Below are 27,867 nucleotides of genomic sequence, written 5' to 3'. Positions count from 1 at the left end.
TCAGAAGTTGATATTTAAAAGTAAAAGAAACAGGGAGAAATGGTATATTTCTGGAACAGAAGACTTCAAATATAGGGCTAGAAAATAGAAAATGAGATTTTTAAAAATCTCCCTGTTAAAGTCAATTGAGCATACAGCAATAACAATAGAACTGAGGGAGCCTATCTCATTTAGAAAGTGAGGGACCCTTTTCAGACTCCAAATGAATGGCAATTCTCTGTGCTGTGGAAATTTTGTTGGCTTTTCGTGTCTTCCTATCCATAAGCCCATAAAAGTGACATTCCTCAAATTTTTATTAGTAGGTGATTAATGTATTGTGAAAGGAGGGGATGCACCCCAAGTAAAGGACATTTAGCCTTCTATACTTACCTGTGTATGAGCTGCACATAGAAACACCCACTTACCCTCCTCTATATTTGCAGTATTTAATCATATCCTGTTCTATGCAAATAGAGTTGTGTGATGCTATTATGCCCTGTTAGATTTACTGGATCTCACCCCAGAGGTGATAGCATATCAGAGATAAAGAAAGTCATTTTTATATCCAAAGTCTAGACTTTATCTTTGTCCCCATTAATCTGCCCAACTCATGACTAGCTCATAGTTGCTCAGGGACAGATAAGTCCCTGGTTTGTTATCTGAATGCACTCTTTAACTCCCTTTTAGTTTACCTAATTTGCCACTCACCAGTCATAGGTTTAAGACAGTATTGGAGCGAGAGGTGAAGATTGGATGGGGTTAGAGTGGAAATACCAGGTTTCCATAGCAGGAAATTACCCTCCTGTACCCCATTTCCATCTCATCAGCACACGTGTCTGAGCAGACACACACACACACACATACACATAGTATACACACATAAGGCTATGCACATGAGTTCAAGTTATTATTTACATGCATTAGAATTGCTTGAATATGAGATATATATAAATCTGAAATAATTTTTTGGAAGGATTTTCAAAAATTTCCTTGATAACAATTTGAATTTTTTACCTTTAGAATTCCAAGTACAATGTTTGTACTTTTTTATTTTTTTTATTTGTATTTTATTTGTAAAATAAAATCTTTATCTTATTGAACACCTGACTGTCAGTTCAGGTCGTAATTGCCATAATGCTTGGAAGCTCAAACTGCCCATGTACAGATAAGAACAGACTTCCCAGAAGTTGCTACACATGCCATTAGGATGTGAGTGGGAAATCCCATGATTCAGACTGTGACTGAGGGGGTTGGTATCAAAGACTTCACTTCTCTGCAAGAATAATCAAATGGGCGCACACGTGCTCTCTCCGTGTGTTTCCCATAAAGCTTAACAATGTCCCCCTAAACAAATAAATATGTAAACAGATGGTATGGTAGACCTGTGTGGGGCAAGGTTTGGTATTCTGAACACTGAAACATCCCCTTTCATGGGAAGGGGAAGCAAAGAGAGAAAAAAGTTAAATATTCCCAAACACAATAAAATGAGTTTAGAAGCAATGGGATCTGGTAGTGATGAAGAAAATTATGTCGATAAAGTTCTATAATAGCAGCTGTTCATATGGATCCCATGTGTTGGTGGGCTGGGGTTTATTACGTTGTTTGGGGTTTGTTTTTGTTTTTGTTTTGTTTTGTTTTTGCAAGAAGGGGAAGGATTCATTCTGAATGACTTGAGACAGAAAATATTGCCCTTTTTTAGGAAGACCTTAGAATGTTTTTAAATACTGAAGGCAGATGCTTTTGGTCCTGGGTGTTTGGGGCACTTTGAGATTTGAAGATGTCTTTAAAAGTTTTGCTTTTTTCTCATTTTCTTTTTTACCATGAAACATTTTCTTTTGCATTCAAATAACTTCAAATGAGCTTTTTGCTTTGGCATGTTATCTGTGGCTTTATAATGGTGTGTGAGGAAAAGGGGAGAATATGGATAAATAGCGTGTTCATGTCTTTTACCAAAGCGCAACTTTTTTTGATTATGAAATCACTTAGAATAACATGCAATCTGAGTCGTATGTTTTTTAAAGCATTTCATACAAATGTGGTGTGATCATATATCTTTTTCATGAATTGAACAATTAAAGAATCAAAATGTGCCTCATATACAGAAAAGAATGAGAAAGCACAGAAAAGTAATCCAGTTAAGATGATGAATTATTTCCTTTTGACCAGTACTTAAAAAAAGAAAAGAAAAAACAAATAGAAGAGTAATAATAAAGAAGCCAATAAAAATACATAAAGGAGTAATCAATGTTAGTGAACAGGTGGTTATTTTTAGCACTTTGATGCCAAAGAGAAAGTTATTGTTACCGTTACAGTATGTTTGTTTTGAAACAAGGAATAGTGAAGATAAATGTGTGTGGCTCACCAATTATTTGGCCCACCAGGATCCTAGATTTTGTGTGCTAAATCTTAGACTTTTCTTTTAAGGAAGATGGGGGTGTCCTAAGACCATTCCAGTACCCATTAAGTACCCCTGGGATGAATAGAAAGAGTAAATTTTGCTTCACAGGAACTTGCTCATTTCTCTTTGAAGAGTATCTTACAGCCAGGGCCATCTAGGGCTTGGAGCTATCTTAAGGGGTTTGGGGGGGGGGTTGAAGATCTGGCATACTATGTGTTTTTTCTTTTTCTCCTTGGTCCCCCAAACTCAAGGACAAACCAATTGTGAATATATCATGTTTATGTATCTAGGGGCTTGAAGAAGGAAAAAAATGTCAGAAGGTTAGTCTAGACAGAAAGAAAAGAGATAGTTCCACAAGTTTATTGACGCCAGGTTTGGGGAATATGAATGATGAATATTAGGTTTAGTCCCAATTGGCCCATTCACCTCCTAGAATACCCTTGGCCCATAGCATATAACTCCCCTGAGTGTGGGACATGAGACAGTCCTCCTGTTTCAGCATAATTTAGGAATGGCTCCATTTGGAGTATTTTCAAGTGTTACAAGGATGCTTGTGAGGGTTAATTAGTGTTCAGCAGAGTGATCCTCTGGTGAAAGGAAGGAAAGTATTAGTAATCAATCCATGTCTGTGTTTCAGATAGGCAGCTGTGGTATGTGAATTGTTCCTGGATCCCCTCTTCCCTTCCTTCAGCTGCCAGATTAAGAATAGGTGTTGCTGAGCAAGAAAGCATGGAGATCAGATAGGTGTAAATGGGATAACTGCTTGGCTGACATTGTTTGCTTTTGGAGCCACTCATGGGTTATGTCTGAGGTATACTGTACATCCTCAAAGAGGTCGCCTACATTCCCCATAGTTTACCATTTATCCAAACAGCTGCCAAGGTCAGTTTATCTGAAGGGATGAGAATTTCTTTCCCTGACCCCCCTTCTCCATGGACATAAAGGACAATCTTCGATTAAAAGAAAGAAAAAGAAGTTCTAGATTTAGGGGAAGAAAGCAAAGATTTCATGTTGCCATTGATCAGAATATAATGGTAGAATTAAACTTTCAAAGATCTGGTGGCTTTGGTGAAAATCCTGTGATGTTTCTCACTCATCTCTTCCCATCTGAGCGACAAACAAAGATCAAGGGGAGATATTTCATTCATTAGTCATTTGTAGGACACTTTGTACTTCTCCCTTCTCTCTCAAAAGAGATCAGTGGGCGGGTTACCTCATTCTTCCACCATCTTCTGTAAACTTTCTGTCTGGGGTGGGACCGACTAGTTTTTTTTTTTGTTTTTAAATTACATCTAGCAAATTAAACAGACTCCTTGTCTTTGAAGCTCTCCTCCAGGCCCTTCATTTCAATCTATGAAGTTAACCGCAGTGAGTTGTCCTTACCCATGTTAACTCACAGAGTAGATTTTATGTTTTTTTTTTTAAAGTTTTTTAAGGGGAAAAACCCTAACAGTTTTTGTCTAGAAAACATCTTTAGCCCCTCAATCATCACAGGACTCTGTCCATGGGGTTTTCTTGGCAAAGCTACTGGAATAGTTTACTATTTCATTCTCCAGTGGCAAAGAGAGATTAAGGGACTTGTCTAAGGCGACATAGTTAGGAAGTTTTTGAGGCTAGATTTGAACTTCCTGACTTCAAACCTAATACTCTATCCCCTGTGCCACCTAGCTTCTCTATTAAATAACAAACTAATATAAAACAATGAAAGAATTAAAAGCATTTTGATGATTTTTAAAAGTTGTATGACTAATAGAAATAACAGAAATCATGTCATCAAAAATCAAAAAAAATCATGTCATATCATCAAAATGAAGTCTTAAGGGAATTAATTTATTTGAGAACATGTCATAAGCAGTATAAAACCCTGTTGCAATCCAACCAAGGAAAGGTCATGCCCGCACATCCCAACATCTGGACAAGACTGAAATCTCAGAGAAATAATAGCTCCCTGTCTGCCCCACTCATCTTCCTCAGTAGAAGTTTTAAATAGATAAACTGTGGAATTTTGGAATTTCATGAGAATCCTCTGAGAGTCGGGAGTCTGGGCTAAAATGCAGTTCAGCCCCAAATGTTAAGGCTTTAGGTGCATTCCCTGCACCAGATGAGCATACAATGAATATTTTAAGTATATTATTAATTTTAGGTATATTTTTAAAGTATATTACTTATTACTTTTCTGTTTTGTCTCTCCTCCATTAGAATGTGAGTTCCTTGAGAGCAGGAGCTGTATTAATTTTCTATTTCTATCCCCAACATAGCAAACACTTAGTAATTTGTTCACTTACATGTGACCACCACAATGCTCAATTTAACAATGCAACCCAGTGATTAAATTTCTGGAGTCCCAGTATCTATGAATTGGAGGAAGCAGACCTCAGACATCATCCTATCTAATCCACACTTGACCCAGAATTTCTTCCATGACTTATCCTCCAAGCAATCGGCCTTCTTCAGAGAATTCTAGTGAAAGGAATTCCGACCCCTACTAAGGCAGCCATTTTTGGATGACACTGAGTATTAAAAAATTTTTTCCTTATAACCCAAACCTGCCTCTCTCCAGCTTCCACCCTTTATTCACAGCTGTGCCTTCTGGAGACAAGCTAAACAAATCTAATTGCTCTTCACTGTGTAAAGAGCTTCGTGCAAGGCACAAGGGGAGATAAAAAAAAGTTTAGATAAGATATATCCCTGCTCTCTTGAGAATAACATTGTAACACAAAAAAGTTTATATAGATAATATATATTATATGTAGTTATATAATATCTACTACCTATTTAATGTTATATTTTATAATTATATAACATAGTTGTATAATAGATTACACATATAAATAAATAAATAAAATGATGCAGAAAAATCAATCAATAGTAAGGTATATACTATCTATTTAATGTTATATAATCATATAACACATAATTATATATTATACATATATAAATAAATAAATAAAACGATGCAGAAAAATCAGTCAATAGTAAGGCATTAAATGCCTACTAGGTGCCAGACATAGATTTCCTCAAGAGGATAGATTTCTTTTCTCAGAAAATATTCTAAAAGATTATCAGGATCTTTGCTAGGGCCAAATGAAAGTAAATGGGTTAGAAAGAAGATTCGCCGGCTCTTTTCTCTTTTATAATTTTAAAAAAATTAATTAGTTTATTTTACATGCATTTTTAATGTGTCCTCTCTCCCAACCCTGCCCACTCATTGAATAATAAAGAAAAACCCTTCATTATAAACGTGTATAGTCCTGCACTGTACATTACCACATTAGCCATATCCCCAAAATGTACCTCTCTCTGCATGTTAAATTCATTACTCCAGGGCTTGAAGTGAGCAGCATGTTTCATCTTCAGTCTTCTGGACATTGGTCCTCTTCTCCTGCTGACATCTGCTACGGGGAAAACTAAAAGAGGGTTGAGGTTCCATATGTCCCAGTCTTTGGTTAGGGAAGAAAGACCTGAACTCAATTCATTTCCACTCACTAGTTATCCCCCATTCTGATCCAGATTTAGATAACCATGCTAATTCCACATCTGAGATCCCTGATTGTTCATTCCCTCTACTCTCCCCTTGCTAAGAGACTAGAGTGACAGAATTTTTTGGTTTGTTTTGATCCAGATTTGTAATTTCTTCAGTGTAAGAAGTATCTGGTATTGAAACTCTCCTTACCACTGGCCTTTAGCAACTTATATACAATTTATGGTCTGAGAGTTGCTTAGAGGCACAGAGACATTAAATGACCAGTCTGTTGTCACACAGCTTATATGTGTCACAAGTTGGGCTTGTTCTTTTAGAGTTTAAGGCTGGCTCTCTACTACATCTTATTGCCTCTCTGGTTGACTGAACTAATGAAACCCAATGTCAGCCATGTCATTGGCCCAAGGGATGGCTCCCAGAGTCTTAAGGGCCTCCAAATCCTCCACATAGCCATTTAGAAGTCCAGTGAGAATGGTATTTTTTTTTTAAATGTAGAACTCTACAATTAATCTGGAAAAAATGCATTTTACTGAGAATTTGAAGGAGTTTAAATAGGAGGTAGTAACAAGGAGCAAGTAGACATTTGTGACTGTTTTCTGGCTTGATAGAAAATTGGGTTGTTGCTATTGTCTGGTCAGGTGCTTTGGATGTGGAGTTAATCCCTATTGATTCATTACTGTCATTTTTCTCTGACTGGAAAGCCGCATCCTCATTAGAGTATGTCCCTCAAAGGCCATGAGAGCCAAATTCCAAATCAGATGAAAATATCTCCCCCAGAGGATGCTGTTATGGGAGCCTTCCTCTGAGTCATCTTCAGGCCTTTTCTTTCTTGTACTTTATTTTCTGAGTCTACAAAAGAAAATTAAAAAACAGCATCAGAGACTTATCAGGCAGTTCATATTCTTAGTAACCTGAATAAATGAGTTGACTCCATTTTGTTGAGAGTTTCAGGCTGGCTATCTGAAGTCAACTTTTCTCAGTTTCTGAATTTCCAATAGGCCTACCAAATTCTTTATCTGCTACAGTGATATCATTATTGAAAGGCATAAAAATTCTCCCAGATGTGTGGGAATTGAGGAAAAGGGAAAAGGTGAAAGGGTAAAAGAGAGGCAAGAAGAGGAAAATGAGAAATGTAGCTTGATGTTATTCATTCAGTCATGAAATATTCATTAAGTGCCTTCTATATACAGTGGGTTGTGCTAATCACTGGAATTTTCTGTTATATTGTCTGAGTCCAAGAACCTTTATCAGTGGCTTTGATATCAGTAGGTCAGGGTATATATGGCGAAGTACTCCACTATTCCAGAACTGCAGGCGCTTCTGATTGTCTGTGACTTACAAAAAGTATTCCTTTTACTTTGGAAAGAGAAGACATCCTCTGTCCAGAGGAGCTGGCAAGTTACATTGATAAAGCAAGAAAGTTAAGCTCTTTCTAACAAATTATTTAAGGAAGATCTGTTTTTCTTCCACTACAGATGAATGTATTAGGAAATCAACTTCCTAAGGAAAAAAAATGGTCTGGCAAAACGATCACATTTGCTAAACCATAATTATTATAGGGAGGCTATCGGGTGATTCAGATCTGAGTCTAAGCATTAGTAACCCAAATCTTTGTGCATGTGTTCAGTTAAGAACTTTGACCAAATCCCAATAGCCTATGTAAATGGGAGCCCCCCAGGAGCAATGCTCCGTGCTGTCCTGGGTCACACCAAAGAAGCAGGCCCATTCTTGAACCACCACTTTGTGTCTTGGGACTCAGAACTAGCCCCAGAATGCAGATGGGTACAGAGTGATTTTCCTGAAGTCGAAGATAAACTATATTCATCAGTGGAGATCATTTCAGGTTTGAGCAATCTTAGACGGGGCACAGAGATATTCTGAACCAGATTCTCTTCTGATGGAACTTTCCAGGAGAAACAATTAATAACCCTACTTAACATTAGTCCGAACTGGCCAATCTTCCCCCGAGGCTCCATTGGGTGCATCCAATAATTTAGTGCATCGTTGGCCATCTAAATTTTGCTCCGCCAGCTTCATTGCTGTTCGGTAGCTTTTCCAAGAGTTAGTTTTTCTCTGTGCATGGGCGTGCATGTGCGTGTGTGTGTGTGTGTGTAACTTTTCTACTGTTTTCCTGCTCTCTTACAACTTCTATTGCAACTCACTATTAAAACCCTACCTCCAATTAAAAAACTAAAGATGTATGAGTCATTGCCTGACAACTGCAGTTGTCCTGTAGAGACAAGACTGGGCTGATTTTGATGGGCACAGCAGAGTTGGCAAGGCAGGGTGGAATTTGCCTTTAAGTCTAGCCAGGCTAATTAATAAACCGTTGGAGAATATTTACACGCCAGGCCAGAATTGGTATTTCCACCCCAATCGCCCTTTCATAACTCATAACTCAGCAGTCGATTCGGCACCGCTTTGTACTTGCCTGTGTTCTTGAAAGTATGTCTGTCTGTCTGTCTCTCTCTCTCTCTCTTTTTTTGTAAATTAATTTTTTACTAGTGTGCATGCTTCCCACCTAGCAACACTCTTCTATGTCTCTCCACCAGGAGGCACCCTCCTACCAGGGACCGAGCCCACAGTGGACACGGTGTCAGTGCAGCCCATCCCAGCCTACTGGTATTACGTTATAGCCGCAGGAGGTGCCGTTCTGGTGCTGGTCTCCGTCGCTTTGGCCCTGGTGCTCCACTACCACCGGTTCCGCTTTGCGGCCAAGAAGACCGATCACTCCATCACCTACAAAACCTCCCAGTACACCAACGGGGCCCCTCTGACAGTGGAGCCCACCCTAACCATAAAACTAGAGCAAGACCACAGCTCGCAGTGTTGAGAGTGGATCAGTCCAGAGGAGGAGAACAAAACCCAAAACAAAACATACACACACAAAAAAACAAACAAATGAAAAGACTTCAAATGCGTTGCCTCGATTTTGCACTTTTTCCTCTTCGCCTAGTCTCTGCGTGGACTTCTAGACATCTCTTTCCAATATCCTTAAACCCCACTCCATTTTCTACCCCGTGCTCTTGGATCCCATCTCACTCATTCTCCCTGTGTTGGGGTTCATTGGGTTTCTCCTTTGTTTGTTTGGCTGCTGTTGTCAAGCAAAAATAATGATAATGCTGCATTGTGGATTATGAGAAAAGCTATGTACCCTCCTTCCCTTAATCCTCCCCCACCCTGATGTAGCCCACCCATCCACCCACCCACCCAGAGACTGATTCCTTAATTTTTGTTTTTTAGCCTATCCCTTGTACCTCCCCTCAGTGGGCAGTCTGCCAAGAAACTTGATGGGAAAGCCTAGAAATGTGTGCATGTGTGTGTGTGCGTGTGTATGTGTACATATATGTGTGTATGAGTGTGTGTATGACTATCTTATCTATGTACAAAACATGGTGTGTGTGAGAGACTGAGTCAATGTGTGTATCGAGTGAGGGCCCCCTTTCAGCTCTTTCTTCTTTTACTTCTCCTGGGGGTTCTCTCTCACAAGAAAATAATATGCTAGTTTGTTTACTTGGGGGAAGAAATGGAAGCTTTTTGTTGCCTTATCCAGCACTGGATGTGTTTCTGTTGGCTGTCATTATCATCTCTGGGTACCTAACAAAATAGAGAGGGCATAAGACAATGGCCCATGGCCTAATGACCTTCCTGACCCGAGAGAAAGGCCTGTTTGTGGCCTTTCACAGTGGATACGTGGAAGTGTCTTGGAATGATGGGTTAATGCAGAGCCATTGGGTGCTAAAAGAACCTGCCCTGTTGCCACCCTTGAAGTGAGTCTGTTTGAGTTGCCTTATAAAAGAAAAGCTTGTAATGAATGTGTAGCTTTTATTAGTTAAAACCAGCCTTGGAGTAAGTCATAAAAAACAAATCTGAGATGGGTGTTGAAAATGCAGCTGTTAAATTAGAGCGGAGGAACAAGAAGAAAGGGTTGGAATATTGTACCTTCAGTCTGCTCACCTGGGGAAGGGAGTTGATTGAGTCCTGTGGAAGGGCAGGGGAATAAAAGACAAGAGTCCTCTCCATTATCTTGGTATTATATTGAAATTTTGGTGACATGTATTAATACTCAGATTTGTGTTCTCATTGATCAAAAGTTTCCTTTAATTATGCAGAATATGGCCTGTTGAAGCCTGCCCATCTGGTATGATTCATATCCTTCCAAAAGGAGGATCACCCCAGAGGAGATTCACCCCAAATGCCAGAGGCTTTCCTTGCTTTCTCCTTAAATATCAGCAGGGTACAATGGAGCACACTGGCTGTCTCCCTCTTAGGCCATCCACCTGACTTAAAACATTTTAGAAAGTATCCTTTTTTAAACATTTATCAACATGCTACTCCTTAAAGCCTTAAGTAGCACCTGGCAAATAGACCTGAGTTTGCCAGTCTGTACAATCTAGAAGTTGATTACATCTTAGAGTAGCAAGTGTGGTGAATGCAATTCTATTATTGCCCCTAAAAGCCATGTGAAGAAAGACCTGGCTGAGAGAAATCACTCAAATATCAGTAATGAAATGGAATCTATATCCAAGCCAAGATGGGTTTTTTTTCTGTTTTAATGTCTCTGTTTATCTTGTCATGTAGCCCTTGAATTATTTGTCACCAGGGGAAGCAATGGATGAATCTACCAATAGGATAATTTGTGGTCACCATCACCTGTGTAGGGGAACAGAGACATTCTACTCAAAGATGTCTCCTTTGCCTCTGGGTAGCTACTAGTGCGCAGTACTAATGAATGTTTGGGTGCTTGGGAGAGAGAGAGAGATTCAGCATTTCTTCAGAATGCCCGGCTTGCCTCTAGCCAGAAAAGCGATTCTTTAGGATTAAGTGTCTTTCATCCTCTGGAAAGAAAGATGCTTCCCTCTTCTTTACTGCATTCCAGAAAGCAGCCCTGGCTGTACTTTAAGCATTCCTTTTCCAATTTTCTCTACTCAGTAAAGGAAAAAATAGACTAGTTGAGCAGAAGGTGTCTTGAGATCTCAGAGGTTTTTTTTCCCCTCTCAAATGTCCTGATAGGAAATAGAGATGAGGTGGGCAGCTACATAAGATGTGATGTAGAGGACCCTGTTGTGATGTCCGTGTTAGCAGTAGATCAGAAGGAATTTGGTCCCAGTGAAGCTTCTCTTTCTGTCAGTGAATAGTTTGGGCCGATTTTGTTTCATGAAGATGTTAGATGCTTCTGTAGGTGCCCTAAGAAGATGATGAGTTAGGAAACACTACCCAGAAAATCCAGCCAGTGTAGTGGCTGGCTGACTTTTCATATACCCTCAGAGATTTTCCCTTCTTTAAAAGAAGATGACAGCAACTTTATGAACTTTCTGCATCTTTATCAGATGCTCCATGTGGGAAAAAAATATATCGTCTTTATGCACATGTCGAGGTAGAGTCTATGGGATTGCTCTAGTCTTTGTGAATTCCCATGATGTACTTCAACTGGGGATGTCACATCTCTCTCTCTCTCTCTCTCTCTCTCTCTCTCTCTCTCTCTCTCTCTCTCTCTCTCTCTCTTTCTGCCTTTCTCTTTGTGTATATCTCTGATTCTATTGCCCTTTTCTGTGTGTGTCTCTCTCTCTCCATTTTTCTTTCTCTGTCTCTGTTTCTGTCTCTCTGTGTCTCTCCTCTAATTCTCTCTATCTCTGTCATTTTCTGTCTCTGTCTCTATCTCTGTCTTTGTCTTTCTCTGTGTATCTCTGTGTGTGTGTCTCTGTCTCTCCTCTATGTCTCTGTGTCTCTGTATCTCTTCTCTCTATGTTTTTGTCTCGCTCTGTCTCTTTCTTTCTCTTTCTTTTTCTCTGTCTCTGTCTCTGTGTGTGTGTCTCTCTGTCTCTATTTCTCTCTCTCCCCTCACTCCTCTCTCTCTCTCTCTCTCTCTCTCTCTCTCTCTCTCTCTCTCTCTCTCTCTCTCCTTCTCTCTCTCTCTCTCCCTTCTTCCCTCCCTCCTTCCTATCCCCTTCCCCCTCTTCCTTCTTAGTATTTTCCCTATCTTCCTAGTAATTTTCAGGTACTGTGCAAAAAGGCAGGTTACTCTGCAGATATTAAAAATATGCCACAACCTGCTGCTTTCAGAAGTGAAATTATGATTCTCAATTCAAGTGGGGGTGGGGCGGGATGGGGCAGGTTAGGGAAGCTAACCTGCTTTACAAGTGATAAGGTACATGAGTACATGCATGTCGTAGACCAGTTGCATCAGGATTGAGAGAGATATGAGAGCAACTGACGGAATGCCACAGATCAGGCTTGTGAAGATTTTCCCACATGGAGGTCCCTTGTCAGTATCTCCTGCTCTTAAACATTAGCAAGACAGAAACCTTTGTCTCTGAGGTGAAGTTCCCTTCCTTGTCATTATATTAGCAAGTGCTATCATATAGTCTTTGTCCTAGGGCAAAAAAAAAAAAAATCCATATGGTTCCCTTGCTAAAACATGATGCTGGAAGTGAGGTGAAACCTAGTCTTTGCCATGCACGCGCCCCACCCCGGCATTTTTCTTTAAAACCAGAATTGGGCAGGAAAACAACCAGTAACATTTCAGAGGTTGGTACAGATACCCTCTCTTTAAAATGAAACTAACGGACAAACAAAACTAATATCTCAAATTACCAAAGACAAACCGAGAAAAGATCACTTAGAGATTTTTACTCCCAATTCTTATTCTCTAGAACTGTGACATCCCCTTGCATTGCCCAGTTGCCTGTGCGTGAAAATAACTTGTGGACATTGGAAATTATTTGAAGATGTATTGTGTGGAATGTAATAAAATGATGATATTTTTTATACAAACATCTGGGTTTTTTCTTCCTTGCCTGTGAGAACAAAGTCAGAGTGGGGACTTTGAACAAATTGATGCTTCTAAAGTTAATGTATTACTTTCTAAGCTACAGGGCATTTCTGTGGGAGGTAGGTGGGTTTACTCCTCAGGGCTGAATGCCAACTTTTCGTTCTTTATTTTTATAACTCCTTGTTAGGAATTTTATCCAATCTATGCAACTGGGCCAATTTTTATGATTGGTGTGGGATTTTGCAAAAGTTGTTAAGTGCTAAATTGCTAAATGTGATTCTACAAAATTTCTCTTGATAGCAAAACCCTAGAGATGGCTGGTATCATTTCATAGAGCCCCATAGGAGATGGGATGGCAAAGCTGAGTCATATTCTCAGGTCTGTGAAGATAGAGAATTAACTCTGGAAAAGAAAGTCTTATTTAACCCTCTCTTGACACATGAGCATTATATCTCATCCGTAATATGGTCCTACAGTGTATGGTTGATGGCAAATGTACAGATCCACTTTTCTAAGCAAAAGATCCCCGTTTGCAAGGAGGATAACTTCAGTCTGAGGTGTCTGAAGTCCAAAGAGCTTCTGGGTTGCATTTTCAAATATTTAAAGTGGCTGTTAATAAGGGCAACAGTCTCCCTATTGAATTAAGTATGCAGTAAACAAAAGGGTTCTTAATCTTGTTTTTGAAAATATTTTTAAGATTATATTCTTTTTTCTTTTTCACTTGATAATAGCTTGTTTTCCAATTACATATAAAGATAGGTTTCAACATTCATTTTTGTAAGTTTCTGAATTCCAATTTTTTTCTTAATCCCTCCTACCCTAAGACAGCAAGCAATCCAGTATAGTTATACATGTACAATCATAAAACTTATATTTTTATGAAATTGATTTTCTTTGTATTTTATTTTATATATTTAAAACTATTCTGAGATAAGAATCTACAGGCTTTGCCAGGTTACCAAAAGCATCCACCACACAAAAAGGATTAAGAATTAAGAATTTTCATAAGGTCTTTAATGAATGAATAGTAGTTTAGTCAGTTCTTCAATGACTGGATATTTCACCCAGTCTTCTTCTTTGGCACTTGGAGGCTCTGGTCATCTTAATTATAGTTTATGTAACATAAGAGGTAGAGCAAGTCCCCATTGTGAGAAAAGATAAACTCGTCTGACAGAGTTCAAGGAGGAGAGGGTGCAGTAGTATTTGACTAGTAGCTCTCATTTATGAAAGATAATGAGTTTTTTTTTTTAATCTAGCGGTTGTTCTTTAGGGTTCAAGGACTTGAGGCATTGTTCTTGAATGTTTAGGTACTCTATGCAAATAAGTAGTTTGAGAACAATATTTTTGCCAGCATGCATGGGGCGCTCGCTTTCTCTCTCTCTCTCTCTCTCTCTCTCTCTCTCTCTCTCTCTCTCTCTCTCTCTTTCTCTCTTGCTTTCTCTCTCTCTCTCTCTCTCTCTCTCTCTCTCTCTCTTGCTTTCTCTCTCACTTTCTCTCTCTTTCTCTGTTTCTCTCTCTTTCTTTCTTTCTCTGTCTGTCTCTCTTTCTCTTGATCTAATCCTTGCTCTAGAACACTAGTTCTTATGGGACCCATAAACTTGTTTTGAGAGCCATATTTCAAGATAATTGTTTTCCTTTGCAATTCTATTTTATTTGATGCATTTAGAAAAATTATTTTGAGAAGGGGTCCATAAGTTTTACCAAAATGTCAGAAGGACCAACGACACAAAGAAAGTTAATAACTCTTGCTTTAGAGATAAGTTTTTTTATGGAATATTCCTATTTGGATTTTGAAAATGACTTTTTGAAATACTTTTCTGAAAGTCATGTAAATAAAAAGCCATCATAAGCAAGTACATAGATATAAACTTAATATGTGTGCCTATTGCACATGCAACTTTAAAATATTCATGTACTCACAACCCTTATATATAGAATCAATATAGAATCACAGCATAGAATTGGGAAGAACTTTGGGGATTTCTGGTTCATGACACTCATTTTATAGGTTGAAGAGATGGAGTCCTATAGAAGATAACTTATTCAAGATTGTAGAGCTAATATTTTGCAAAGATGGAACTTGAATACAAATCTGACTTTTGGTCAAGTACTCTCTCTACTGTACTGTACTGCTCAGCATTATTCATGTGAGATCTTAGTAAAAGACTATTGGCTGCTTGCATGTCTAGATATCCTAGACTTAATATCCTAGACATTAATATCAACATGTATGATGTATATATTATCTATGTCACATATAAGCAAGTAAGTGTGTTTATGCATATTACATATATAATTGCATACAATAAAATTGTGTATACATATTTAGTGTATATATATACATGTGTTTATATACATGTATATATATACACATATATATACACACTTACACATACATTCATATATATGTATACACATGCACACATTGTGGAGAGGATTCTTCTTCAGGCAAAGATTAAATAAAATGATCTTTGGGGTCTCTTCTAGCTCTTGAGTTCATGTCCTCAGCAGAAAATAAAGATAATTTTATACTTTGTACTTCAGTTGTCCAGGTTAACCAGTTTTTAACCAAAATACTTTGCTTTTAGTAAAACTCTCTATAGCCATTAGTTAATGATAATGTTTAGCTTTTCATAAGTATATTTGAATTTTGTTTGCATTTTACAGACTCAGGCTCAATCGACCCTTTTCTTTAATGACCTGTGGTCGAGTTCTAAGATCTGTAACTTGAATTTGTTCATTACTCTTCGTCCCTTAGATGTTAGCTGGATAAGCTCCCCTTCTTTGGTATAATGTCACTACCACAAAAGGACAAAAGGCCTTCAGCCCTGTGGGAATAAACCCAGAGTACAGCACTGTTGTAGGTAAAGCATTCTACAATGTGGTTTTTTAAATTCTGCCAAAGCATAAATATTATAGTCAGAGTTTCCAAGGATTATAAATCTTAAGCCACAAGTCTCAGAATAGCCTTTTCCTGGCCTTTCCTAGTTCTTTATAGAGTTACACAAGAATTGAGACCCTGCTTGTTTTTAAACCTGTTCAGATACTGAGGCTACAGGAAATACACCCACTCTAAGTGGTGCCATATTTGTTTTCTTGCCCCTTCTCATTGACACTGGGGTTGTTTCACACAAATGCAGACTGGCCTCCCTGTACCTTGGGGTGAAAAAGCCTGCATTTTAAGTGTTGATTTGTAGGGTTTGTGCCATGGTACAAGCCCAAATAGAGCTAAAGATCAGTGGCTGCATATTTTCCCTTTAATTGTGCAGATACTAGAGTTCCCCCAGCTGTAATTTGCCTTTCATCCACTCCAACAACTATCCAAAGAAAATAGAACATGAATCTAGTGAGGGGAGAGGAAAGGGAGGAGGGCAGGAAGGTGAGGGAAGGGCTAGCTAAAAGAACCTGCTTTAAGTCAATAAACTGAAAGCAAAGAATAATTTGAGATTTAATTAAGCTTTACATATAGTCTGAACCCAGAAACATATATAAATGGGTGGCTAAGATCCGTAGACCACACTGTATTTAATAGCTTATGAGTAAATCAGCATCTGCTGCCAGAAAAATTATAAGCCTATTGGCCATATGAAAGGGACTCATTTTGAGCTCATTTGAACATTGAAGGTGTATAAGTTTTAGAAAATTTCAAAGTGTGTAACTTAACAGAACAGCAAAAATTTGGGGCTCTGATCTGGCATCAAAACTTAAAAAGAAATCACAAACAATGGCAGAAAAATCCAGATAGTGAGGTACTATAAAAATGCTTGTTTAACAAGTCTCCCCCTGACGATCCTATGAGGTTATTGGATGAGGGGGGGAGGAGGGGAGTGTTTTAGATCTGTGATTTCAATAGTAAAGTGAATTCTAGTTGTGGAAAACCATTGTCCATCAGTGCAGATCAATAACTCATCTTCAATTTATAGTCATAGAGAATTCCCTTTTGGCAGGTAGAGGTTAATTGACTTGCCCAGGATCCCAGAGCCAATATGGCTCAGAGGTGGAACTTTGAATTCAGACTTTCAGGTCTTTGACTGTAGTTCCAAACTGCCTCTCCAGTGGGGTAGCTTGCAGCTATCTCTATTTTATTATTATTATATATTATTGTTATCTCTATTTTACAAGAGAGACCCTTGAGCCCTGATAGGTACAGTCTCAGGGCAGCTATTCTGACAATCTTCCTTCATACCCATTGCTGTGCCACTGAAGTATGTTGCTTTTCCACCTAGCTCATTAGAGCAGCCAAAGAATGAGCTCCAGCCTAGTGTGTGGTAGTGTCTCCTGTAAAAATGACTATTTCTTCTTTTTTTTTTTTACACCTACTGAACTCCAAGTGTTAATACCCTTGAAATAAAGCCAAAGGAAGCCAGACCAAACACAACCTAGTAAACACAGGGAAAGGATCCTAAGTGTCTTGACCACTTGCAATGCTAGAAGGAGAATTGGGATTGGGGTGGAAATGCCATGGGGTTTCAGTGCCTTTTTAATGAATTTCTTGCCCTGACTTTCTTCAGGGCTCAGCTAAAATCTTGCCTTTTATGAGAAGACTTGGTACTAGTACCTTCCCTCTAAAATTACTTCAAAGTATTTGGATGAATCTTGTTTATACATAGTTGTTTGGGTATTGTCCACCCCATTAGATTTTAATTTTCTTGAGGGCAGGAATTGTTTTTGCCTTTTTTTGTATCCCAAATGCTTAGCATAGTGCCTGACACAGTAAATCCTTATTGGGTTGACTAACAGAGTAGGTTCCGTCTCTAAACTAAAGTAGGCTCTCCAAATCACAGAATGTTAGAATTTCAAAGCTCGTTTAAAATGATGCAGTCTAATCCTCTGATTTCACAGAAATTAGACTGAAGATCAGACATGAAATGATTCTCCCAGATTGTTAAGGGAAGACATGCAGAGGTACCTAACTGTGCATGGATAAGTATATTTACTAAGCCACCTGCCCATTTAGAAACTTGAGAGAGAATGATGACTGAACAGTGGGGCTGGGGTCACGTACTGTTTATTTCTCCCCTCCTACAATGGTTTGCTCAAACCACATCGATTTTGTGACTATCTCCCTCTGAAAAAGGAGATTTGTATAGAATATTATCCTATTATTAATGGAGAGTATCTTCCAAGGTCTTTCCTTCTATGAGCATTTGGCAAACATTAACTAAATCCATGGGTTAGGAAGCTGATAAATTAAAACTAGTTCTCTCTAGTCTTCCCCATTACAGCCCAACAGGTAGTCCTGTTCCCAGGTCTAGGAGACAGGGTCCTATTCTCCATGATTAATGACTTTCCCTTGGTTTCTTCAAAGAGTGACTGTGCTGTTTCCCTGCATTATTTATTTATGTTCTCTACTAAAAAATTCATGTAAAAAACATTCTTTAAGGTCAGTGAGATATGGTATGCCGCAGCTTTAAATATTCAAGTGAACCACAGGTGGACCCACATACTGAGTGCATGCCTAAGCTTGTGGCCTTCAGATCACCCACACTGGCCCTGGAAGGGTCCAGCCTTCTGGATAAAAGAAGGTCACCTGACAGAAAGGCTTCAGACTGTGTGTTTACTTTCTAGTGAGCTGTTGCTCATACCAGACAATTCTGATGTACAGCAACATACAGAAGAGAATCCAAGGGGCTCGAACAAGAATCATCATTTATTCTATCCCTGGTTTCTGTTATGCCTTAAAACTAAGGGAGACCAAAACATGTCTTCTGTAATTTATGGCCATCTCTATAACCAAACATGTAGATTATGAGCTTTCTCTGGCCTTCCAAGAATCATAATCCAGGATCAGCAGGCACCTTAGAGCAGAGGTGCCAGAAACTCAACTGACTCATGCTCAGCCTGAAGCAGATTAAGGGAATGGAGTAATTGAGAATTATTTAACAAAATAAATGAAAATACAAAATGGCATAGAAAATGTGGATGTATGGTTTTCTAAGTCAACACAAGGCCCACAGAGATCTTTATGTAGAATTTAGTGATTCCCATTTCTGCTTTAAATTTGACTACCTTAAAGGTCCATGCAGTTCAGCTCCTTTATTTTATAGATGGAGAAACTGAGATCCAGAGAGGTTAAGTACCTGCCCATCATCACCTAGGTAAAGAATGGCAGAAGCAAAATTCAAATGCAAAATTTTTGACACCATATTCAGAACTCTTTGTATTACAATGATAGCATCCTAGAGTTTGAAAGCCAGAAGGTAGTTTAGGGACAATTTAGGCCAGTCTTCTCATTTAACAGAAGAAATCTGTTGTCAATTACTTGTCCAAGGTCACCTTCTGGTAAGAGAGACAGGATTTAAGTGCAGTACATCTAACTCCAGGTTCAGTGTTTTTGCCTTAGACTGAGATACAAGCTGCTACTTTCCCTGAATTGTTAACACTACATAAATGGCCTTAGAAATCAAGCCATGGGATTAGAGCTATAGATTGTGGAGAGACAGTCAATGTAGAAAGCTATCTTTGCTTTCCCCCCTTCCTGTGCTGAAATAGATTGCAATTCAACATATCATTTCCTATTAACTCAAGTCCCTAAAGTAAGGATCAAAAGAGTTCCAAAGGGGACCCAAAATGATGCAATGGGATGCTTTAGCTGTCAGCAAGTAGTTTCATCAACTAAAGTAGAAATCATTAAAATGGCCATTGGGATGCAGCTCATTCAACCTGGTAGGGTACAGCCAGCCCCAATGATAATGAGGAGGAGGAAGGGAAAGGGAGCAAGGCAGCTGCTTCTTTCCAAGGATTATTTCAGCTTCCTGCTACTTTCTGAGTGTTTTTTTCAAGGGGTACTAGAGTACGAAGTTAGTATGTCTGCGCAAAAATCTTTTGTCCCTCTTTTCTTAATCACTGTGGATGGACTGGTAGAAGAATAGAATAAGGAGAGGGAAAATGTGTTGGCTTTCTCATCCCTCCTTTTATAATGAGTCCTTTGGGGGAAGGAGGCTGCCTAGGAAGAACAAGGAAGGAAGGATCTTATTAGGTACTTTACAAATATTATCTTGTTTGATGCTTACTACAACTCTGGGAGGTATGTATTATCGTTATCCCCATGAGAAAACTGAGGAAAATAGAAGCTAAGTGATTTGCCTAGAATCACACAGCTAGTAAGTATCTGAGGCTGGATTTGAAGTCAGGCCATCCTGCACTCCCCATCCAGCCCTTTACCCACTGGGCCAACTAGCTGCCTCAAGGGCTAATTTGGAAAAGCCAGAAGAGTTCTTAAAGATATCTCCACTAAACTGTCTGTCCAAGGAAGTAATAATATGCCTGTGATGCCCTATCTTTGTGCCTTCCTTTTATTCAACTAGCATTTATTGAGCACCTACTATGTGGCAGATGTTGTGCTAGCCCTGGAGAAACAAAGACAAAAATGAAACAATTCCTGCCCTCAAGGAGCTTACTTTCATCATTAAATCTTGACTGTGTATTTGGGGTGGAGGATTAAGGCTCTTGGGTACTGACTTGTACACATAGCTAAGATTCTGCAAAAAGTACTAAACTACAGTAAGGCTAGAAATGAAGCAGAAATAGCAGTGAAAGGGTTTGTGCTTTAGATAACATGAGCCAAAAAAGATTGTGGGAGGTAATAAAAACACCCTTTCCTATACGGCTCCCCTTCAGGCCTCCTCCATCTTTCATTCCCTACCTCCTGGATCAGTTGCATAGTTGCCCCCCACTCCTACCATCACCACCACTGCTATACACCATAGATTGACTCCATTTTGGATAGAGTCCAATGTTCATTTGGCCACTTGGGATGGAAGATGATCAGGGAAATGAGGGATAAAACCCTTTGTTCCTATAATCACTCATTTGATACAAAGTGAGAGCCTGGGGAAGAGCTCACACCTGCACCAGTTCTATCTGCCTATAATAACATGTTTAAACAGGCAGACTCTCATTCAGTTGTAACCTGCAGTATCCATCAACAGTGCCTGACACTACCTAACAGCAACTTCTGGGAAAGTCTGGTCCATGCTTTTAATATGTATGATCTATATATAGATAAAATATGAAAGTATTCACACACAATTGCATATGTGGAAGGAGAGAGGGAATATTCTTTCTCTCCTTTATATTTGAAGACCATTGTTATTTGACTAGCAAACAGCAATTTATGGGAAAGTCTGGTCCATGCTTTTAATATGTATTCATCTATATAGATAAAATATACATATGAAAGTATCCACATACAATTGCATATGTGGAAGGGGAGAGGGAATATTCTTGCTCTTTTATATTTGAAAACCATTGTTATTTAAGACTGAAAAGACCAATGCAGGGCCTGGACCAAACCTTGAAAGTTGGTCTCTGGTTTAGAGTCCTAGAATGTCTGAGGTCAAAAGAAGCGTAGAGACCATAGAATAATGGATTGTCTGAATATGGTGAAAGAGGTTCTGCATTTGAATTCTGCCTCTGCCATTCTCTGTCTAGATGATGATGGGGTATTTAATCTTTCTGGATCTCAGCTATAAAATAAAGGGGATGAACTCAATGGACCTCTAAGGCAGTGGTGTCAGATTTAAAGAGCTGGAAGGGACCTAAGAGTAATTCTAAAATCACTACTAAAACTCGATATGACCATATCACAGATGAAGAAATGGAAGCCCTAGTGATGGAGCATCTTGCTCAAAGGGACACAGATCATTAGCAGCAGAGCCCAGTAATGGATCTGAGTCTCCTGACTGTTGCCCTGTTTGGTGACTACATCACACCCACTACCCACTTATCCACCAGAAACCGGGACCTACTTAGCTGGAGCATCTTGCTCACATAGCCAAAAAAAGAGAGAAAAATGTGAGAAAATCTTGAAATGAAAGTTACTGTGGCAGAGGGTGCCCAATGAACACAGAATCTGGAAAGTCCTTCCTTCTTCCCTCCAGACTTTTGCCTTCTACAGGAATAGATCAAAAATAACACTTAAATAAGGAAGGGGTGCAACTACCTAATGGCAAAGTGGCTATAACTCCTCTTCTTTTCTAGCCCTGTTTCATTTCTCTCTTTTAGAATGGAAGCTTCTTAAGGGAAAAGACTATCTCATTTCTATTACCAGAACCTAGCAAAAGATCTGACACATAGTAGGTACTTAGTAAAATGATTGTTTATTCATTTGTTTGTTCATTCATGAGGATGTCTCCTTTTTGCAAAGAGAGTTAAAGAAACTTGTAGTCACTCCTACCAATATTACTCACCCTCATCCTTGGTAGGCTTCCTTATAGCCAACAATTTGTCCATTTGCAATCTTTATTATATATAGTTGATCACAAAGAGGCTCTTGTGTAGGACCTGGAATCAGGAAGACTCATCTTTCTAAGTTCAAATCTGGTCTCAGAGACTTATAAGCTGTGGTCATTTAAACCTATTTGACTCAGTTTCCTTATCTGTAAGATGAACTAGAAAAGGAAATGGCAAACCACTTTAGTGTCTTTGCCAAGAAAACCTATAATGGGGTCACAAAGAGTCAGACACAACTGAACAATAACAACAAAAGAGATCTTCCATCCTTTCTTTTTGATCTATTTTCCAATTAAATTCACCAAGCAACGTATTCTCAATCTACCATTTGTAAAGCAGTGAGATATAATGGCCAGAGGACCTGCCTTAATGCCATAAAGGCCTGAATTTAAAGTCCTGTACTAGTTATGTGACTAGTTATTTAACCTCCCTTATTGCCTTGGAGAATTTGTTAAGCCTATAAATTGCAGAATAGCCACTGATGGACATTGAAAGATTAAATTTTCTCTTGTGGCATTACCTGCAAGAGTAAAATAACCAGTCTGGACAAAGACATAGTATGAAGGGGCACAGCTGGGAAGACAAAGACAGACAAAAATGAAAAACAATTTTCACCTTACATTCTACTGTTTACATAGATAAGTAAATACAAAATAATTTTTGAAGGAACAAAACACACCTGGAGCCTCAGGAAAAGCTTTGTATTGGAGGGTGGTACTCGTGTAAAGTCTCTGAGAAAGCTAAATGTTCTAAGTGGTAAATGGAGGTGAGAAGGAAGGGCCTTCCAGACTCTGTGTTCATTGGGCACCCTCTGCTACAGTAACTTTCATTTCAAGATTTTCCCACATTTTTCTCTCTCTTTTTTTTTTTTTTGGCTATGAATATCAAGCCCTTTCACAATTTTTTCTTATTTATTCAACTAGAAACAACATGAAATAATGGCTAAAAAACTAAAACAAACTTTCTTAATAATCTCAAACCAAGTTCAAACCCTTTCTCCCTTTCTTCCTCCCCATCCTAAAAGGCATTTGAAAAATTCCAAATAGAGAGTTTCTTTTTCATGACCTTGAGTTGTTTTGGCTGGAACCCAGGTGATAAAAACCCATGATAAAGGGTCTTCTGGTGGTGTTTCTAAAATCAGGCCAAACACAGCTAGAGTTAAATAGCTCCCAAGGTGGCCTGACTTTCTACCAGAGGAGATTTGGCAAAGTGGAGATAAACATATGAACTTTTGGCTTCTTATTGGAACTGGGAATGAACAAACTGAATTAGGAAAAGAAAGGGCAGAACATTTAGCCAATGCCATATTCAATGCCAAACCAAATTAAACACTTTGAAGCCTAGAGACATCTCTGCTCAACCCTCCATCATCCCTCATTTTTGTGGCCTCTCTGCTTAGCGTTTCCTGCTGCAAACAAAGACAAAATAGATGAAAGGCCTCCAAAAGCTGCCTCTGTGTGAGCTCAGCAGGTTCAGAAACTTGGGATAAGCTTCAGCCAAAGATTTAAATGGCTAATGACTGATCCTAGATATAGAAATCATTCAATCTTATGGATAGTGAAGACTGTCCAGAATTAGATGTTGAAATCTCTTAGATTTTATTTCCAATTTTATTTCTGTTTTTTTTGTTTGTTTTTAATTATGATTCATCTCATATCTTGTAGTATTGTCAGGTCATTTTTTTTCATAGTATAGTATAATAAAGTAGAGTACAGTAAAGGCTCTACAATCAGAGGACCTCAGTTTGAATCTCCCTTCTAACGTGATACCCACATCACTAAATTAGTGTTTTCTTCCTCTGAAAATTGAGGGAATTGGACCAGCTGATCTCTGGTGTCCTTTTCAGCTCTAGATTTGTGATCTGACAATTTCTAAACCGGGATAGTGACACCTGGCATCTAACCAGTCCCTTAGTGTTGTTCAGTCATATCTTTTTGTGACCCTAATTGGGGTTTTCTTGGCAAAGATGCTAGAATAGTTTGTCATTTCCTTCTTTAGCCCATTATACAGATGAAGAACTGAAACAAACAGGGCTAAACAAGTTGTCCAGGATCACACAGTAAGTGTATGAAGCAGGTTTAAACTCAGGAATTCTTGACTTTAGGCACTCTATCCATTGTGCCATCCAGTCCCATGCAGAGATGTAAAGATGAGTGATTTGCTATCACAGGCTTATTAAGTTGGACTAAATAGAGGCATAAAACAAGCGTTCTTAAATGAATAGGAAAGTCTTGACTTTTCATAATGTCTGATCATGCTATGAAGAAGCAACACCACCTGGAAGGGGTCTGGCCCAAGTGCAACATTATCCTTCCATTTCACCTGTTTCTGTTGGACTAATCCCTATATCCCAGAGACATTGAGGATCCTTCCGGATCTCTACCTGTTCTATTCATCCTCTATTGGCAACTAGAGATTTTTACCCCTGGCCTCTCACTACCCCAATCTTCCTATTTTTCTGGTCTTATCATGGATTCATTTATTTTCCCTTCCCATAGACATATATATGTATATGTATATATATATATATTCCTATAGACTTATTATAGTATTATTGAATGTTAGTTCTAGAAATCAGTCAATTAACAAGAATTCGTTGAATCTAGAGATACAAGTTAAAAGTCACAAGGAACTCTTATATTAATGTGAGGAACAAGTATATATTTTTACATATATATGTTATATGTGTGTGTGTATGAAGTTAATAGATATATACAAAGTAATTCAATACAAAGTAGTTTGGCAGGGAAGTCATTAGTAATTGACAGAGAGGAAAAGTTTCATGTAGAAAATGGTGTATCATAAAGTAAAAGAGTGACTGTAAGGCAGAGGGAAGGAAGGAGCGCATTACATTCATGTGGATTGGCCAATGCAAAGCTGTGGAGACAGGAGATGTGCTGTATAACGTGTGAGGAACAGAAGGAAAGCCATTTTGACTGAATAGCAAACTCTGAGACAAGACGACAAATTTGCTTTCCTCATGCCCTTGCCTGTGGGCCTTCACCTTTTCACAGCAGGCTGCCATTAGACCGTGGAAAGGAAACAAAGCCATGCTATTCTGTGCACTAAGACCCTAATGTAGCAGACTGGTGTCTGTAAATACTGGAATGCAAGTTATCATCTTCCCAGATCAAACTGCAAAGATTAAAAACAAGCAAAAGAAACCAAGCTCCAAACTAGACTGCTGGTGTCAGAGAGGGGAGGAAGAGCTGGGGGAGCAGGAATTTCTGAGTGATGAGTTTGGAGGTGTCTCTGGGTAATCTGGGTGGTCTTACCATATTGGGCAGTGTTCCAGGCCCCCTGGAGGGAAACTCTGTTCATTAGCCCTGGTTTGGTTTGTGAAGGGATGCCACTATGTTCAATAGTGTTGCAATTTATTTACCAAGAGCATGAGGAGAATCTGGGGCTCTCCTGGAGTTTTGAGGGATTCCCTTCAAGAGGCTAGTGTGCATTTTAGTAACCAGATGTTATGAGGTTTTTATTTTGAAGAATTATACTAACTTTAGATGGGCAAGAAGCTTCCTCCTTTCTCCATGAAGTGCACTTAACCCTTCTCCCTTCCAGTGATACCAACTGAAAGGGTACCTGGGGAAAACAATGGGGCCAGAAGGCAGGGCTCTTTTGTAGTCACAGCCTGGAAGCTTCAATCTCAATATGAAAAGGCAGTGAATTTTTTTTTCCTTTTTTAAGTAGCAGCTATTTTGCCACACTTGATTACTCCAACTCTATTAAACTCCATTAGAGCACTCTGTTATTTCAGCTCTTTGGCTCACGGTGGGTCTCCAGTGGATGGTGAAGTGGTGAGGGGGTGAGAATGAGTAGGGAGAGGGAGGGTTTTACTTAGTTAGGGAAATATGATGTGGAGAGTATGTGGTGGTGGGATACAATCACTTTACATCCCAGAGAGGATTGGTTTTAAAAAATGCACTTGAACAAAGTAGAACTGAGCAATTAGAGTACTGGGTAAAAAATGCTAAATTTGTATGTTTGAAACCATTCCTTTCAAGGAGGCAGAGGAGATAGGTTTCCATTCAGTTGCTTCTTCATATTCTCCTCTCCCCCAACCCCTAACAGTTTTTTTAGGTTTTTTTGTTTTTTGCTGTGTACAATTGTCCAGCCATATTCAGAGAAGAGTAGAAAGTTAGAAGTGGAAAAGATCTTTAAAGTTAACTAATTCAATTTTTTTTCCATTTTATGATGCTAAAACTGAATCCCAGATATTTTGTTCACAGTCAGCATTGTCAGAGATACGCATTCACCCACATCTTCTGACTCCATGGTTGATACTCATTTCACTGTGCTTGACTTAAATACTTAGTTCTAGATTGTCTAACAATATTCTCTGATTACATTCCAAGCTGGACATGGGGCTTGTTATGTTTGCATTCCTCAAAGAATCTAGTACAGTGCCAGACATATAGGTGTGCAATAAATATTCATTGGTTGGTTGGTTGGTTGATTGGTTGATTAATTAGGACTTTGATTAATATTTTCTTTGAAGAATAATGATAATAAAGTTTCTTCTAAATTTGGCAGCCTAACTATGTGGGCTGGCTGGGAAGACCAGAATAATTCTGAGTGTTGTAGCCACAAACTTAAAGTCAGGCTGACCCTTGATAAAAAGAAAAGAAAAGAAATAGCAATTTAGATCCCCTTAGCCATTAGCATTCTCCCTGTCTCTCATGAAATTATCTTGGTTTACCTCTCTGTTCACATATTGAATTCCTTAGGAGATATGAGCTCCTTGAGCACAGAAGCTGTTTTACATATTTTTTTCCTTTGTATCACCAAACATCTACCACAATGCTTTGCACATAGCATGAACTTAGTAACTGCTTGTTGAATGCAATATAATACAATACTAATTTTATAGGAGGGGAAAAGGCAAACCATAGAGATAAAGTGTCCTGTTCAAGGCACCAAGGACCAAGACTGGAGTCTGAATCTTCTGACTCTAGGACCAGGGAGTTTTTCCCACCACTCCACACCAGCTTTCATGATTCACTTTAATTCAGTTTGTGATGTCAAGATGGCCCAAAAAAACCATGACCCTCAAGGCCATGCTCTCTTAGGTTTGCCTTATGTTGTAGGAATATCACTTCATTGACTGCATTTTCCTTTGGTCTCATTTGTCTTGCCAGTGTACCAGAAGCTGTAGTTAGAATTGAATATCCTTATATCTTGTAATATTCTGCTCTTTCTCTCTGTATGTCTTTTTCTGTCTCTGTTTCTGTCTGTCGCTCTCTTTGTCTCTGTCTCTGTCCCTCTCCCTCCCCCTTCCTTTTTCTCTCCTTCCTTCCCTCTCTCTGTCTCTGGGTGTTTCTCTGTGTCTAGTCTGTATATCTGTCTCTCTGACTCTACCTCTGGCTCTCTCTGTCATCTCTCTCTGTCTCTCTCTCTCTCTCAGTACAGATACTCATCTCCTTGAATTTCCATGTCTCCTTTCCATATACATTCATTTGAGAGGATCATTCCACATGAACTAAAGCTTTCTACATCCCCGTCCTGAACTCAGCTTTCATTCATATCTCTCCTACTCAGTCTCCATGAGAAATATGGCCACTCTGAAAAGAATCAGTCATATTAATAGCCTCTTTTTGTCTATCCAGTGCAGATATGTCTTATGTCTGTTACCCAAGGAGGCCTTGCCCTTCTTCTGCAGGGAGCTGGAGTTTGATGAATTGGTCCTTTCCTCACCTCAATATGACCTGGTCCATCATCAGTGGTTTCTCAGTGTGATTTTCTCAGGGCAGGCTCCTAACACTATAGGAACACTGTTCAAATGGACATCCAGCAGTGTTAAGCTAGGGTTACTCATCTTCATTTCATTATTCTCCAGTCTTTTCTTGAGTTCTGTAGAAAGCTACATTGTGAATTGTCAGTGTGTTAGATTGTATAAGATAAGACATATTATAAAATTTCTTTTTCCATCTTCTTTCTGACATCTTGTGGGATGGGACAAGCAGCTTCTTTCCTTGTCTATTATACTGCTCACCTACACAC

The 27,867-nt window shown here is 38.9% G+C and overlaps 1 protein-coding gene across 3 annotated transcripts in view; it reads left to right on the top strand.

Annotated features, from left to right (window-relative positions):
• NRP2 (neuropilin 2) overlaps positions 1-27,867 on the top strand; it is a 146,769-nt gene that overhangs the window by 107,909 nt on the left and 10,993 nt on the right. For 2 of the 3 annotated variants that reach the window (XM_051983718.1, XM_051983717.1), the window contains exon 16: positions 8,411-8,768. The exons of the other annotated variant lie outside the window; for it this stretch is intronic. In XM_051983718.1, coding sequence (XP_051839678.1) covers positions 8,411-8,691 — 281 coding nt within the window. In that variant the 3' untranslated portion in view covers positions 8,692-8,768. Of the gene's footprint in view, positions 1-8,410; positions 8,769-27,867 lie in introns of those variants that run through there. 3 annotated transcript variants of the gene reach the window in all.

This window comes from Antechinus flavipes, chromosome 3 (assembly GCF_016432865.1).
Source record: "Antechinus flavipes isolate AdamAnt ecotype Samford, QLD, Australia chromosome 3, AdamAnt_v2, whole genome shotgun sequence".
Lineage (NCBI taxonomy): Eukaryota > Metazoa > Chordata > Mammalia > Dasyuromorphia > Dasyuridae > Antechinus > Antechinus flavipes.
Note: the sequence above shows the minus strand (reverse complement) of the source record. Positions and strands in the feature narration are given on the sequence as shown.